Here is an 18,041-nt window from a genome sequence, read left to right as displayed (position 1 = left end):
CCTCAAAAGACGAGCATGCCGCCCCGCATGAAGCCCTTGCCAAATAGTCCAACCACATCGACTGACGCCGTCTCTTACCATCCAAACCAACCCTTCAGGCGCTTGCGGCTCACATCAACTCTCCAACTTGGATACAAGGCTCAAGTTCTATCAAAGTGAAGTGCCAACTTGCTTATTAGTCTGCAGGATGGCTATCCTAGCCATTGCAGATTGATTGAGCGGCTTTGCAGTGCCATACCCTCAGAGATTGGGGCGAAACCATTTCAAACGTTGAGGCATTCCTAGCCAGACCTTGAATACACGTCCCGTCAACCCCAATCACCAACCCCTTCAAATGTTGACGCATTCATAGAAAGACCTTGAATACACGTCCCGTCAAGAATCTAGTTCAAACATGGAGCCTGGGGCAATTTGCAATATCACTCCTCTTTATACATAGTTTCCCCCTATGCAGACTCAAACATGGAAGGGGCAATCTGATTGAGTGGCTTTGCTCTGCCTTACCCTTAAGGATACTCCAGAGAGAGAGAGGGTGAAGCCCAATCACAAACCATCTAAAAAATTCATCACTTCTCATTATACATAGTTCCCCCTTTCATTGATTCATATTAGTGTCCCTGCTCTCAAACATGTGTCCATGCATACTAATATGAATCAATCAAAGGCGATCATTAAAGCATTGGACTTTGTCTTGACTCATATTGTGTCTGTCCATGGACACTTGTTTAGGGTCATGATTGACTCATTAATTTGCAAAAAAGAAAGAAGAAAAGGCAACTAGAAGACATGTCAAACCATGATAAGTTGAATAATTTGTGATACACAACAACTGAGGATATTCTTTACTTTCATGATTTCTCATATTTTATGTCAATAAAATGTTTGTGAAAGAGTAACAAATGCTACACAATATCACCAACGAAAAATGTCAATGACAATAATGACTACTTGCATTATGTGTATATTACGTACTAATATTTAAAAATATATTTTCTAGGTTTGTAACAAAGGTTCAATATTTTTCCATACTTATTAGACAAGGCTTCTCTTCTCTTTTCCAAGTAAAAAGCAATGACATTAAACTCAATGGGCTACTAACTTAACTTCTAGTTATGTCATGATAAATTTGAACGATATATTATACTATTTTGTTTAGTCTTGACGCCAAAGAACTTCATATGGCTCTTCATCCTACAATAATTAGACTTAAATACCTAGATCACACTAGTAGCCATGCTAGTGTCAATTTCGAAACCAAGAATTTGATATGGTTCTTCATGCTACATTAATAATCATACTTCTCTACTTGGATCATACTACTAGGTACGATGTACACTTGAAATTAATTGTAAGGCATGTAGCCAAACATAAAACATTTAGCTTCATTCTCATGTTTGCCATTACTATACACAAGCAATTCTTTGATGGGATCAACCATGAAAGCATGCCTCTCTCTTCAACACCCCTTTGAGTTGTATCACCAACATAAGAGTTTATGGATTCTATTAATGAAACTTTATCATAGGTAATATTTTTAAATGAAGAAGCTCGAAATTTTGGTAATATAGAAGAATACAAGTTGATGCCTTGCTTTCCAAGGAAGATATGGGCATATATGGATGTCCATAATCTAACATAGTAATATTTAAATTTTGATTCAAATATGCAAATTTTAGTTCAAAAGTTCATCTAAAGGACCTCTAGAATAAAGGAGAAAAGTAATCAAAAGCTAGCATATAAAGATTCAATAATTCAAGGTATTATATTCCTTCATTTGGAAAATCTTTCCAACAAAGACCATGAATACCATACAACTTATTTAGTTGGTTGGGTTGAATTAGAGATAAAGGACCACATACACTAATATCTAGCTTGCTTTTTTTTGGCCAAAGGCTAGAGCTAAGACCAAGTGCTTAAGAAGCATCAATATACCACAACCTCAATGAAAACTAAAGCCAAAGCATGAATCGACCACCAACACTCGGTTGGTTAGAGCTAAAGGACCAAGAGAGCATAATGTATTGCTTGGCTTTATTCAAGAAAGTGATAGAACTACCTTGAAGAGTACCACCATAAAGGACTTAATAGGCACTAACATGCACCTTGATGAAGACCATGTGATGTGCCCATACTACTAGCATACCCATACCATAATGAGGGAATAGAAAGAGGAATATTAAGAGAAGTTGGAGCCATAAAGAGATACACACGAGAAGACCCCTAAGGACTTGAGAGAGAGGAGGATGGTAGCTCCTTACTAGCATACTCACTAGCATGCATCCTCATTGTCATGGTCAATTCCTCCTTGTGGCACCATTTCATTTAATAAACTCTTAAGGTTGCTTGTTCTCACTCCCTTCATTACCATATTCAAGTCAATTCAGTTATAGGTTCAAGCATTGTGAGTTGACACTCTAAGAGAGATTATGCCGTGTGTTTATCCTTGTATCATTGTGTCTTTTAGAAGTTCTATCGGAGTGCATTATGCTAACCCATAAGAGTGTGAACAAAGTTGTAATGCCCTTCATTAATAAGGAGTGTTAGCATCTCTTCTAGTAAAAGTTTGTTTGTTACCATTCCATTAGGGGATCAAGATGGATAACTTATATGATTTTGTATGTTTCTTTATTGAATCAAATTCTTTAATCTTGCAATGAAGCAAGAGAGCCAATGTCTTTTTGCCGTTGTAACCAAAGATGGGATCTTAGCTTGGTGTTTTAGTAACCCACAAAGCTACTTCTCATTATATCTCCCAATGTTGGATGCCTAATTACCCCTCTTTGTATGTTGTTGGCGCATGGCTTGCTCCCTCATACACTTGTTAGACATAGTAACAAATTACTCCTTTGGATGGGGCTCCAATTGGGATAGGGATCGGTGTTGGGAATGACCCGCTTGATGATTAGGGCACTAGGGCCCTGCGTTTATAAAAAGATAAACTCTAAATGAGGGCTAATTAGAAAGACACATGGAGTGCCATGTGGATATGCAAAAGGTAGTTCATGTGGATATCCAAAAGGTGGCTAGGGACATCTGAGGTGAAACGCCGACTTCCTTATAAAGGAATGCGAATGCTACTTTTTACTACCTGAACTCTCTCTCTCTCTCTCTCTCTCTCTCTCTCATGCAGCACTCATGCTCATCATAACTCTCTCTCTCTCTCTCTCTCTCTCGCAGAGTCTTTGGTGAATGCTTGTGCTCGTCATTACTCTCTCATTGAGCATATCTAGCCACACCCTGATTGCCCCATTATACCCTGCTGCAGCTCTATCACGCATTCGGCTTGCTGCTTCATAATCGCATCGCCATTATGGGTCCTCATACATCCTTCCGTCCCCCACTCGAATCATACCCTTCTAGGACTACAAAATCTACTATCCAGCCCCCGCTTGTCTCCACTCATGACAGCTGCTCCCCGATGTTATTACCCGCAGCTCCTCATCACCATCATAACACTTCCATCAAATCGCCAGCCATAGCTCGGAGCCCTGAAAGAGCTGCCTTGGTGGCATCCACAGCCATGGCTACAGCTTGCTTCACTGGTAGCATTGAAGAAAGCAGGTCGGCTTCCATTGCCGCAGCTTCGTCATCTTCTTGCACGTTATTAGTGAAAAGAGCTGCTGGAGGCAGTGTGATATCATCGGTGAGGGGAGCTGCTGCAGCTGGGAAGAGGAGGGGCAGGCGGAGCAAGGAGCCCGGGAGGTTCCTGGGAGTCAGAATGAGGCCATGGGGGAGGTTTGCTGCTGAGATAAGAGACCCCTCCACTAAAGAGCGCCACTGGCTGGGCACCTTCGACACTGCTGTCCAGGCCGCCATGGCGTACGACCGTGCCGCCCTGTCGATGCGCGGGTGCAAAGCCCGGACCAACTTTGATTATTCGTGTGTAGCAGCTGTGGCAGCGGCATGCGCCACCCATGCTCAGTCAACTGCAGCTGCAGTTGATCAATGCCAATATAATCACCCACAACAGCAGCTCCTGAGTACTTATACCAATGCCACTGCCCCCGCCCGTCGCCGCCCCCACAGCCCGCCGCCGCCGCCGCCCTCAGCCCAATGTGGCAGCACAGCCCACTGTCCTAACCCCTCAGTCCATGAAGCTTGTAGCTCCCTGAGCTGCCCCACAAACAAGATGGATGTTATCCCAGTAGCTGAGACCATTAGTAGAACCAGTAGTATTGCTAGTAGCATCTGCCTGGAATCTACTCAGATTCCAGCAAATTTCACAGCACCCGCTAACCGCAATCCTGTCCCAGTAGAACACATGCAGAACCTTAGTGCTCCAATCAACAGTGCTAAAGGGGATTCATATCCGAGCTCACTGGAATCCGGGATTGACACTAGTGAGATGGGAGAGCTTGGTGTGATCATAGCTGCAGTGTGCAGCAAGACTAACCAGGAGACGAGTCATTTGAAAGCATCAGCTGATGGAGCTGATAATTTGGCAGTGATGGATAAGTCAGCTCCTTCATCAGGCATTTGCAGCCCAGAGAGAAGCCCAAAATCAGGACTAAAGCTAGATGGCAGAACAGATGTGCAGTTGTATACCAGCCCAGAGTCACCTCTCTTCTCCTACATGATGGAGGATTTAGATAGTACTGTCAACATGGTGAAATTTGATAGCAACAGCTGCTCGCCATTACAGCCATATAGTACTGCTGGCTTTACTGCTAATTATGATCATCTCAAGGACTTGATCTCTTCCTCCACACCCAGCTTGTATGAAGTCAGCTGCGGCTTGTGGGTTGATTTTTCTGATCATACCAATGATGCCACTGATTTTTGGTCTCATCACCAATATCACAGCAGTATCAGCTCAACAAAGTCGCAGAACCCTTCTGTTTTACTGAGCTCTAGCTGTCTGAGAATGGATTCCCACCTGCCCATCAATGAGTTGCAAAGGGTTGTTGATAGTGCAAGGTTAAGAAATGCAAGTGCATAGAGTTAAATTCATGTCTAAAAACAGCATTCTCCCATGTATTGAGCATCATGTTAGCAACAACCATACTGCAAATCTTGTCTAAACCTCACACTATTCCGTATGCAGTTGCTGCAAAACCTACCACTAATCATGTTTTAGGCCTTAAACAGTGTACTCAGCTATGGAATCTGAGATTGTCGGCATGCATCTGATCCGATAAAATCCAACCCCAATTTTCCAGCAGCACTCCTGAGAGAAGGTAAAATGTAACGTATATCATTTTTGGTATCTAGAAGTTATAACGGTGCCCAAAATCTTGTCTACATTCCTTTTGCACCCGAAGTCATGCAATATGGTGTCATGGTACGAGTGTACTTGTTCTGTAAAACCTGTATAAATTTGGACATGGCTTCCTATGTACCTCCAGCGTCTCGCAGTTACAAGTAGATCTACTGCAAAGTACATCTCCTTGATCTCCCTTTATGGATCTTGCTTTTCTCATGCCTTCTTGTTCTGTGCCTAAATTGGTAATGGTGTCCCCCGACGAACTTCTATCGATAGCAAAAGTCTCTCTCTTCTTCATGCACACATGGCTTTCTTAGAGTAGGTCTAGCTACAAGGCTTACAAGGCCGATTGATAATAAAATGGATACGCGAGTTTCATGAGGTCTTGAGTTCAACCTCTAGTGGTAGCTCAAGGGTGGCCTACCCAAATGAGGTATTGGGTCACGGGTGGTATCTTCATTTAATTATGAGTTCATGGGTAGCTCAAGGCTACACCACCCAAATGGGGCATTGAGTGGTACCTTTATTTAATCTTGTGAAAACCCATTACAGAAAAGAGTAGGGATAAGCACTTGTCAATTTGACTGGCATGAGTTAGTGATGTTGAGACCCAATGATGTTTGGGTGGATTGTTTTTATATAAATTATGTGGTTAAGTATACCATTCAAAGATGACGAAATATGTACAATGTGTCAAAAGGTGGAATTTTCAGAAGGGGGGAGGGATAACCCTTCAGGCTCTTTCCAAGACAAAAGAGAAAATCTTGAATGCAAATATTATTGTTAACTTTTATGAGAACTAAGATGAGTCACTTGGATACTCTCAAAAGTAAACTGCTCAATAACAAAATAGGGTAACGATAATGGGGCATGGAGATATTGGTTGACAAGTAGTCTTTTATTTTCAGGAATTTCTCACTCATCATCATCTTTTTTTCTTGTGTTCTCATGTACCTTACACATCTATGACCCATGACAAATGCAACTAAGATATGGATGCTTAGGTGCCTCATCCATGGTCCCACATGCATGAGCAAACACCTAGAGTCTTGAGTAGATGTTCAATGTAAAGGTAGTCATATTTGCAATATGTAGGCACACCCGGAATCTTAAGTAGACGTTCAAGGTAAAGGTAGCCATATTTGCAATAAGGAGGCAAAGGAACATCTTACTACTATATTATTTTTTATGTAGGTTCGGAAAGCCCCAAACCTCCAGAGGAATTCTCAAACCTGCCCCCTTTTCCAAACCTCCCTTTTTGAATCAAAACCCCTTCCCTTCGCCTCTTGCTCACTTGTAATCTCTCCTTTTCTTTTCCCCCTCCCTTTTTTCAGTAAAGCTCTGCCCCTCTCCCCCCCCCCTTCCCAAATTAAAACCCCCTCCCCTCTCTCTCACTTATAATCTCTCTTTCTTTTTCCCCTCCCCTTTTTAATTAAATTCCTGCCCCCTCTCTCTCTCATTTGTAGGGCCTAAGTTCTCTTTGTGTGTGAAAAACTATGTTCGAAAAAATTTAAATTGAAAAGTTTAATCTAATTGAGAGAGAGAGAGAGAGAGAGAGAGAGAGAGAGAGAGAGAGACTTTTGATTTAAAAAGAAGTTTGATTTAAGTAAAGGAGAGAGAGAGAGAGAGAGAGAGAGAGAGAGAGAGAACAAGAAGAAGAAGGATAAAAAGAAGAAGATGCAAAGAGGAGGGGAGGAAAGAGGAAAGAGAACAGTCTTTTTTTAATTAAACATTTTTCTTCTTCCCCTCCTCCCCTCTCTCTTATGTGTTGGGCCTCGATTCTCTCTCTCTCTCTCTCTCTCTCTCTCTCTCTCTCTCTCTCTCTCTCTCTCTCTCTCTCTCTCTCTCTCTCTCTCTCTCTCTCTTAGATTGAATTTTTTAATTTGAACTTTTTAATTAAATATTTTTAAAATATTTTTTAAATTTAAAGTTTTTTTGACATAGTTTTTCACACACTTTGAGAGGGAGATAGAAGAAGAAGAAGAAGAAGGAGAATGATAAAAAAAAGAAGAAAGAGAAAAAGACAGAGAGCGGGGGGAACAGAGAGAAATAGAATTATAGAGAGAGGATATATAGAATTTAAGAGGAGAGAGAGAGAGAGAGAGAGAGAAAGTAAAAAGGAAAAGATAGGAGAGGGAAGAAAATGAGAGAGATAAGAAGAAGAAGAAGAAGAGATAACTTGAACACAGATAAAAAATTATAGAGAGAGGAGAGATAAAATTTAAAAGAACGAGGAAAATTTTTTAAAGAGAGAATTAAAAAAAAGAAGGAAAAAATAGGAGACGGAAGGAAAATAGAGGAGAGGGGGAAGAGACAGAAAGAGAGAATAAGAAGAAGAAAGAGGAAAGAGGAAAAGAGGAAGAGATGGAAAAAAAAAGAAAAAAGAGAAAAAATAATTTTTTTTAAAATTTAAATATTTTTTGAGAGAGAAGGAGAGAGGGGGGAAGAGAGAGAGAGAGAGAGAGAGAGAATAAAATATATAATTTAAAAGAGAGAGAGGGAGAGAAGAAAAAAAGGAAAATTAAGAGAAAGGAGAGGAGAAGAAAAGGGGAGAGAGAGAGAGAGAGAGAGAGAGAGAGAGAACTAGGAGATGAGAAAAAATAAACTAAAATAGAAGGCTATTATATTATTTTCGTTGTAGGTCCGAACCTCCAAAGGGCTTCCCAAACTTACCCCTTTTTCTAAACCTCCCCTTTTCAGGAAAAAACCCTTCCCTTCCCCTCTTTCTCATGTGTAATCTCTCCTTTTATTTTCCCCCTCCCCTGCACTTTTTCAAATTAAAACCCCTCCCCTCTCTCTCACTTATAATCTCTCTCTTTCTTTTCCCCCTCCCCTTTTTAATTAAATCCCTCCCCCTCTCTCTCTCTCTCATTTGTAGGGCCTAGGTTTTCTTTCTCTCTCACTCTCTCTCTTAGATTAAAATTTTTAATTTAAATTTTTAATTAATTTTTTTAATTTTTTTTAATTTAAAGTTTTTCGAACATAGTTTTTCACACACTTTGAGAGAGAGAGAGAGAGAAGAAGTAGAAGAAGAATAAGAAGAAGAGGGATAAAAAGAAGAAGATGGAGAGAGGAGGGGGAAAGAGGAAAGAGAATAGTAATTTTTTAATTAAACATTTTTCTTCTCCCCCTCTCCCCTCTCTCTCATGTGTAGGACTTAGGTTATATATATATATATATATATATATATATATATATATATATATATATATATATATATATATATATATATTTGTTAGATTAAATTTTTTAATTTAAACTTTTTTAATTAAATATTTTTAAAAGTTTTTTAAATTTATTTATTTTTGGACATCATTTTTCCACGCACTTTGAGAGGGAGATAGAGTAAGAAGAAAAATGAGAATAATACAAAAAAAGAAAAAGAAAAAGACAGAGAGAGGGGGAACAGAGAGAAAGAGAATTAGAGAGAGAGAGAAGAGAGAGAGAGAGAGAGAGAGAGAGAGAGAGAGAGAGAGAGAGAGAGAGAGAGAATATAAAATTTAAGAGAGAGAGAGAGGGGAAAAGAAAAAAAGAAAAGAGAGAAGAGAGAGGGGAGAAGAAAAGGGGGGAGAGAGATAGAGAGAAGAAAAAGAGAGAGAGAAAAGAAGAAGAAGAGAGAGAACTTGAACACAGATAGAAATTTATAGAGAGAGGAAAGATAATATTTAAAAGGAAGAGTTGAAAAAATTTAAAGAGAGAAGAAGAAAAAAGAAGAAAAGAAGAGGAGAGAGAAGAAAAAGAGAGGGGGGGGGAGAGAGAGAGAGAGAGAAGAAGAAGAAGAAGAAGAAGAAGAAGAAGAAAGAGGAAAAGAGAAAGAGAGATGGGAAATAAGAGAAAAGAGAAAATAAATTTAAATATTTTTTGAGAGAGATACAGTGGAAGGGAGAGAGGAGGGAAGAGAGAAAGAGAGATAAAAGATAAAATTTAAAAGAGAGAGCGGGAGAGAAAAAAAAAGGAAAATTAGGAGAAGGGGAAGGAGAAGAAAAGGGGGCAGAGAGAGAGAGAGAGAATAAAAGGAGAGAGAGAGAGAGAGAGAGGAGAAGAGAGAGAATACAAACATAAAGAGAGAGAATTATATATAGGGAAAAGATGAAATTTACATACTTTAAGAGAGACCGAGAGGGGGGGAGAAAGAAAAAGAAGGAGAGAGAGGGAGAGAGAGAGAGAGAGAGAGAGAGAGAGAGAGAGAGAGAGAGAGAGAGAGGAAACATGTGGAGAGAATTATAGAGAGAGAAAATATAAAATTTAAAGAGAGAGAGAGAGAGAACCAGGAGAGGAGAAAAAAAAACTAAAATAGAAGGCAGAGAGAGAGAGAGAGAATAAAAAATTAGAAACAAAGAGGGAAAAGAGGAGAGAGAAAGATGAGAAATGGATTGTTGACTTCGCTTGCTGCTTTGAGGCAGCAAAGCTATCGCGAAGTGGCCTAGTGTTCCATGCACGCGAAACACTAGTACTATACTATGTTTATTTTACTTGCAAGTCTCCCATGAATTGTAATCTCAACTATGTGTGGCACCATGACTACAAAGGTGTTCTATAGGGAAGAACACTTGTACATTAACACAATTTTATTATATTTTCCCTATACAAGATGGTAAAGTTTGGAAACTTTTCCTCTATTGGGTCACTTCTTTGAAGAATCATTAGGCTACAATACTTTTTATTGGACAAAGCTTCACCAAAATGCACTTTTTCTTGAGATAACAATGGCCACGACTTTTTTGATAGAGACACAAAAAGATAAAAGTAGGCCTTTTTTTCCAAAAACCAAAGCTAATGCTAGACTACTTTATCTGTCAAGGCCCATTATGACAAAGTGCATTAGCATAAGAGTATGATGGGTCAAACCCATTAAGTGAGCCACCAAAAAGTAGGTCATAGGTAGATCTCAACTAGAATGTGAGTTGCATTTTTGATAGAGTGCCAACTATGAGCTTGATTGGCAACCTCAAGATCTTCTGATAGTGCTATTCAAATTGACTAGAATATTTGCTATCATCTTCTTGCACTCCATTTACAACAATTTGAAGTGGTCAATTGTTAGCCTTCAATGTCCTCTTTTGCTTCTTATACACCTTTGTGCATTGTCTCACTATCCCTTGTCTAGTACACTCAACTTGCACCAATAAGGTTCTATTTTGGTTCATGAAGAGAAAAGGTTTCCTTGCCTTAGAAGAGGGTCTCCTTTCTTTTGGACTAGACAAACTATAGAATGTTAGCCTTGAGTCACGTCCAAACTTCAGTGGGCATTGCATTCCATTAATCTCCCTCAAAAGGAGTTCTTTCAAGGTGAGACCATGGGGATGGAATTCTTTAATGATAAATTGGAGAAAGCTCATGATGTCTTCATTATACTTGTAGTTAAAAAGGAGGTGAGAGATATATTCTTCCTTCACTTTAGATGCAAGTCATAGAAAATGTCTATGCCAAAAATGTGAGCTCTTGCCCCTATCCAAATAGCCTTATGTAGGATGAAACCAAAGAATAATGGATTGCTTAGCTTGATTTTAATGTTAGGAGATCATGAACATTTAAATTTGACTTTTCTTTGGAAGGAGTTCTAGTGGAGATTCCCTTAATGATTCAGCTCGTTGATTAGCTTATTATTAAGGAAAATGTTGAGTTGTAGGCAAACAAGAGATTAATCTCCTTTCCGTTCAAATGTTATATGGTTAAAATGACTTCCAAGCTAGATCTAGCTTAAGTAAGATTCCACTTGTGTGTTCTATCGAATATAAGTCCTACACCATGGGTTCTAGTTAAAACTACCTTCAATGGTTTGAGAATATGGCCAACATGCCCCTTAAAACAAATACTTAAGAGATCAAGGAAGGATTATGTTGTTCTTCTTAGTGAGTTCAACCCAATATATTTTTAGTTAGATTGGAGGACTTTCTAGTTCTAACTTGAATTTAGAGAAGGCCATGATTATGTCACTTAACATCTTCCACTTATTATATAATAACTTTGAGGGAGAAGCCTCTTACTCATTTGTGGAGTGGGATTGCTAGTCTTCAAAGGGGTGGATGATACTCTTGGCAATCCATTTGGCCACCAACTTATTGGTAAGGATGGTAAGGTTAGGAATTCCCTTTGCTCCAACTTTTGGATAAAGTACAAATACTCTAAGCTAGGATTCTTTTGTTCAAGGATAAAATATAAGAACATATGTATGGTTTCATGTTACAGAATATGTGGTAAAAGTTCTAGTTTGGACCCCAAACATAATTCATTTATATAGTTCCAAAAGGACTTAATAGGCTTTTCTTCATTATGGATAGTATTGTTGGTATCATTAGCAAAGCGGTTTAACACCATCTCAGCACCATTTGTTTGGTAGAAACATGAAAGGAAATACTTTTTAGAAGCATTCATTTGGATTTGAACTAGCCATCCAAGACCATTTGTAGTAATAGAAAATTGCATAGAGGGGCAAAGAGCATTCTTCCTTAATAGATCTCCTCAAGAGGAAGGGGAAGGTAAGAACCCCATTCATAGATTCTCTTCAAGAGGAAGGGGAAGGTAAGAACCCCATTCATAGATACTCTTCAAGAGGAATTTCTAAACAAAATCATGACACACTTAATGAATCTCCTTGCCATGACCCATGTTAGACAAGGATCGAGAAACAAAATCTCATTACAATCTATCATATGCTTTACCAAAATCAAATTTTAAGAATACAAAATCTTGTTTAACATTTTGTGCGTGTTCCATATCCTCCCAAAAAGATATGATAGGATCTAAGATGCAGCTACTATTGATAAATCCCTTTTGTATCCTCCTTATCCAATTGTCAAGATGCTCTATTGGGTATCATTTGGAGGTGGAGGGTTTTGCCTTTCTAGTTTAGTATTTCCATTAAGATCCATTTCATATACAAGTGAAGGTATCATGTTGTACATGTTTACACATTAGTGAACTTGAACCTTGAAGAAAACACTTTGGAACTAATGTCTAATGAAACTCGACTAAGGTCTAACAATTAGAGAGTTCTTTTTGCAAATACACACGAATGAATATTTTCTATGATGGATAAAAGTACCCTTTATCAAACAAGAAAGATATTACAAAAAGAGCATAGTCTAGATACAAGGTACACATTTATGCCTATTACAATTATATCATATCACCATAAGATATTTACAAGTGTGCAATGCAATGACCTTTTGAAACCTTGTCAAATCTACATGTTTTTTTTAATTTCTCAATTATTGGGTTAAAATGTGCATGTCTAGGTGGTTCACCATGTCACTCATTCTATTAAGTGAAACTTGTAGCACTTGCACATTAAGAATATTCATCTTAACATCTTTTATTTGCTCGCATACCATCACTGCTCATATAATAAGGAAAAATATTTGTGGTAGCTACCAAGATGATAGTTATACAAAATTCAATTATGGTAGATTCATAGGTTTATGGATAGGCCATCTCTTAACAATTCTTCTACTTTTTATCTGGTATGATGGCTCCACATATCTTAGCAAGTTCATATTAGCATGCATCAAGATGCCTATCCAAGACTCCATTCATATTGTACTTCAATTACCACATGTTGACTCATTACATGTCCCATAGCACCCAAAAAATGCCAATGTATCTTAGACATCTTTGAGCTACAACAAGGGAGTTTGTATACTTCATCTAACTTTCTTATTGTTGTTGGCTTCTTAGGGGTTTAATACATGGAAAGATGCATGTAGATCTATATTCGAGGGGTACCTTTAAGACTTTTCACTTACATACTTATAAATGCATGAGTATTAGTTGAACCATTAGTCCCTTGGTCTATCCTTCCATGGATTTGCGAATCAATTTGTCTATCTATTTATTTATCTATATATCTAGCTAGCTATCTATCCATCCATCCATCCATTTGTCCATGTGCCTGTTTGTCCATCTATCTATCTATCTATCTGTCTATCTTTTTGTTTGTTTGTCTATCCATCTATCTAACCATCTGTCTACAAGAAATATATATCACATATCTTCAAGATATCTTTTAGAAACCCCTGATACATATGTATTGCCATGAATTAAACTTTTGCTTTTTCCTTATAGACTTATCTCTTTAGACTTTATTTACATTTCTCTTACTCTTTACATTTTTCATAAAATTGCAAATTAAGAAGCCTCTCATGATGAACTTACATACTACACTTACATGTCTTAAGGTGACCCTCTCACCAACTTGAAATCTATCTATTTGTGTATCTATCTATCTATGTATTTATGTATGTATCTATCTACCTATTAACTACCTACCTATCTATCTTTTGGTGATACAGGTTTGAGAGCAAACAACTATATATTTGTGATTAGACAGGTTCCTTATGCACCCCCTTTCGGAACTACATGACCTCCTACATAGCCTCAACACAAAAAGTTTTAACTTGCAAATTCAAACACACTTGTGACCTTGCATATGTATATATGTTAGCATGGCTTGTCATGGCATGTTGTAGTAATGGGTAGTGGATATATCCTATTCTTGAGGAGAAAGTTGCCACTGATAGCTAGCATTCTGTGAATCCCCCCCCCCCCCCCCCCCCCGCCTTTCTTTTTCTTCTTTCACAAGCTTTAACATTATTTCCATTGACAACTCTTACACTTAACATAAGAGCAAAAGAGAGACTAGAACAAGTATAAGACAAAAAGTAAAACCATCACATGCACATGACATAAAGAAGAAGAAAAACTATCATAGAGCAAGGTTCTACCACACAATATGTGCTCTTGTTATAGCTTCAAAAGATTATAGTGCTCCTTATACTCTACACATGTGCTATCGTACATATTTGTTGCTAACTTTTAGAGTTTGTAGTGTGCACATTGAAAATGTTTATCGTAATGCATATAGCACTACATATGAAAAATCATGTTACACATACTTTTTGGAGCAATAGGGTACTCCAAAAAGCAAACAAAAAATCATGTTATTAGTACTAAGCCCGAGGTCCAATTCTAGCATTTACAAGCATTTTATATTATTGTCTCTTTCTCAAAGAAATGGTCATCATACATAAGGCTCATGGTAAATGATCTTAGAAGCTTTTTCTTTTCGGATGAATTTTTAATTCTAGACTTAGAGATTTAGCTAGCAATATTGTCTTTTAGGTATCGTCAACAAGTGATTGCACATAACAAATGCTATGTATTGACTTGCTTGCATTTCTCTGTCCAATGTTACATAAAACATATGGATAGGATCCCTTCATTAAGTTAGACTAGACTAATAGATGGGGTGCCACAATGAGAGTGGTTGGTCATCATGAAAGTGGAATTTCCATAATCTTATTTGGCAAGGTAGATTTGACAAAGTAAAAAAGCTCACATGGGATGCGAGAATCCTATTTAGTAATGGTACATCTAGTATAGTAAAGTGGCTCAAATGAATGTCACTATTGAACTAAACTACTGGATTGGGTGCCACATGAGACTAGATGGACATGAAGGTGCAATTGTCATAATGCTATAAGGTAATAGTACATGTAGTATAGTAAGAGCAACCCACTCCTACTCATCTTAGAACTCTAAACAAGATAAACCTTGGAGCTCTTGATGTGGATCTATGTGATGGAAATCTATCAAGTTGAGGTTGAGACATCCATCGAAAGTCTTTTCAAGCATGAAACTCCTAGAAACATTGGAAATATGACACTTCGGTAAGGAGCGGGGGCAGATGGGGAGTGTGATGGCAATAGGCTTGTGGAACTGATACGACCAAGGCTTCAACTTGCAAGCATGAGAGAGAGAGAGAGAGAGAGAGAGAGATGGATGTGGCCGCCATGAGGCATGAATGTATTTGGCTTGGGCAACCAATGAGAGTCCTTGACGAGGCGAGAGAGAGAGAGAAAGGTAATCGATAGACCTTTGCTTTGAAGAGACATGGCCCCACGAGCCTCCTTTTAGAGCCAAAGTAAGCATGCGCTAAATTGTTTAATGCAACCCACTATAATATATATATAAATATATAGAGAGAGAGAGATATATATATATATATATATATGGCTATAATACTATTCGTCTTCTTCCCTCAAAACAAAGGCAGCACACAAGCTGACGCAGCCCAATCATTTGAAATCATTCACCTCCACCCTTTTGTCTTGTCATGACTTATGAGACCCTCTCCTCTCTCTCTCTCTCTCTCTCTCTCTCAACCTTGCCTCTTTTTGCACGGCTTTTTCAAAAATAATTAATATATTTTCTCGCCACCTTCCATGTGTCACTTCCCTATTGGCCTTGGTGTTGTCGGTTGTGTGGTCTATCACAAACTCTAGTCCAATTGCCTTCTCTTCCTCCTCTTCCGTCCAAAACTTAACCTTCCATAATGCATGCTACTTTTTGAATAGGTCCTATATAATTTCGACCAATCACGAATGGTTTTTGATAACCATCCCATTGAAGGAGTTCACATTCTAGTATATCACGTTCAAAATTTTAGATATGTTCACATGAGGAGTTTGCGGGCGCCGAGGGGGGTTGAAGTGCCCCTAGGCATGCTCGAGGTTTTCGAAAATCCATCATTCGTCTCATGGCCAATGCCCCACCCCTATTTGTACTCATGCAATAAGTGGCTATCATTAAAAAGAACAAGTATTTACGGAGGATGAAATATGCCAACTACTTTTTAATCTCTCGGAGTGGCAGCCCACACTGAGGAAATGTTCCAACACCTTTTTAATCTCTCGGAGTGGCATCCCACAACTTCCCTTGTACAATTGTGCAAGAGCAGTGGCTGGACCATAAGAAAAAAGCATAATTTGTATGAGTTGTTGTAGGATGATGGATCCCTTTCAAACCATTAGAGATATGTCCTTTCTAAAGCTCAAAGATGTTTGGCAATCATTGGCAATTCAAGGTTTCATATCTCACCCAAAAATAGCTAGGCATGTTCTTTAGTGAATTGGAAGTAAAACTAGACATCATATTCTTACTAAGCATTCCCCAATCCCATATCTTCTACCCTCAAAGCATAAGTGACAAAGTATTACAAGATCTAAATGTACATAGAGTTGTAAATCATTGCATTCCATGAGCCCACCTCTCACAATCACTTCTTCTCAATCACTTTCTATCCCCTCTTTCTTTTATGAGAGCATCTCTTGTTGAAAATGAAGGCATGGGGCATTCACACACCATGCTAGTCATCCATTTTCTCTGGAAGGATCTTTTCGATGATGATCTACTTATGATGCTCTTTGGAGGTAACCACAAACAATTTTGGATATAAAGGAGAAGGTTGGTATCTAGGTTACAAGACCTCATAGATGCAAAAAGAGAAAACATGTAGGCACATGTAATAAGTACTAAAACTAAATGCTTTTCTAATGAAAGGAAAGGTATATCCTAGTGCTTCAAAAGCTGCTTCATAAGCAATCATTCTTGACACTTGCCTATGTGATGCATATGTTTATAACTACACCATCATTGGAATAGTATCACTATGCTATCATGGACCACCTCAACTTTTCCTCATAGTCTAAAACGTATTTGTCTTGTTCAAGGCATGTGCTTGTGGTGTACACCCATTATTGAGAAGGCATAAACATATCTACAATACCGCCTTTTTGAGATTGTATCGTCTCTTTGCTTATAATTAACTACTTTTTGTTTTCTCCACACCATTATGTCCTTATCCTAAAGAATTGAAAGGCCACATAGATATTGTCTATCCACCATGCACTTTATATGAGGATGGCATGAGTAGTGATGGGTGAAAACAAGTTGGAAGAATAAATGGACATGGAATTGATAATTGTGCACACTTATATATACCCATGTTATATTGAATCCATGCTAAACCTAAAATCTAATCTACTTCTTGTATATCTAATATTTTTGAACGTTTGTGGGTCTTCTAATATGTATACTTGATGCATGCCTTATCCTTGTTATCTTGTGTGTGTGTGTGTGTGTGTGTGTGTGTAGAGAGAGAGAGAGAGAGAGAGAGTAATGACAAATGAACTACTAAGCTTTTTAAAAAACATTTAACTTGTAAGTTTTAGAGAACATGCATATAATAGGAAAAATAACAACACAAACTTTAGAATTTGAGAAATCAAAAAACCTAAGCAATCATGAAATAGATTGTTATGGTACAACTTCACCATTATCATCACAAATGTTTAGGATAGTAAAAAGGACAGAACACGAAGAAATTCTTGAGAGCTCACATAGTACAAACGGTGATGAAGTACACACCTCAAGGAGCATGCAATTGGATGGGACATTGGCCATGTAGTACACACCTCAAGGAGCACGAAATTGGATGGGACCATGTTTACATACCTTTACAAGAAGCGTGTTTAGTAGAGGGAGATGTCAAACACATCAACACATCTTTTTTGATTTGAGGGTGAAGGACATTTTCCATCTTAGTAGCCACTCACCCCATCTTTTCTCCATCACAATTCCTCTTGCTTCTAGTCTTCCTGGTACTACTCTATTTGTATCAAAATTTGTCGCTTTTTTCCATGGACTATTCCTAAGTATGAGTCTAGATTAAAAAACCAATGTGAAATTTTTGAATTATCAATGTCAAAAACACTAAATAATGAATGTGTTATGATGGCATTTAAATAGGTCTAAAAATCATGGGTAAGTGAATCAACGTGCTATATGATGCCTCAAAAGCAACATATATTCCTTTGGTGTATAGGTTTTACAAACAAGGCAACATGAATGTATTTATATGTAACTTTAGGATATGCATTTTCTTGTAGATTTTCGATACGATTCAGAAAATAAATCAAAATTGGGACTTGGCACAAACAATGAGTTTTTTCCAAGCTAATCCATATTGTGATTGTGCTTCATAAAATCACAAGCGTGT

General features: G+C 38.1%; 1 protein-coding gene across 1 annotated transcript; it reads left to right on the top strand.

The window, feature by feature from the left end:
* The first annotated feature begins 3,131 nt into the window (after nt 1-3,131).
* LOC148017199 (uncharacterized) lies at nt 3,132-5,374 on the top strand. Its single transcript, XM_087662641.1, has one exon. The coding sequence runs from the start codon at nt 3,311-3,313 to the stop codon at nt 4,937-4,939; it is 1,629 nt and encodes a 542-aa protein (XP_087518767.1). The 5' UTR covers nt 3,132-3,310; the 3' UTR covers nt 4,940-5,374.
* Nucleotides 5,375-18,041: the final 12,667 nt, after the last annotated feature.

Source organism: Lygodium microphyllum, chromosome 22, assembly GCF_053477565.2.
Source record: "Lygodium microphyllum isolate KBCC chromosome 22, Lygodium_microphyllum_v1.1.10, whole genome shotgun sequence".
NCBI lineage: Eukaryota > Viridiplantae > Streptophyta > Polypodiopsida > Schizaeales > Lygodiaceae > Lygodium > Lygodium microphyllum.
The sequence above is the reverse complement of the archived record's forward strand: the minus strand, read 5'-3'. Positions and strand labels throughout refer to the sequence as shown.

What these genes read in the sequence shown, in the direction of transcription:
- LOC148017199 (XM_087662641.1), top strand. Translation starts at nt 3,311, where the DNA reads ATGGGTCCTCATACATCCTTCCGTCCCCCACTCGAATCATACCCTTCT.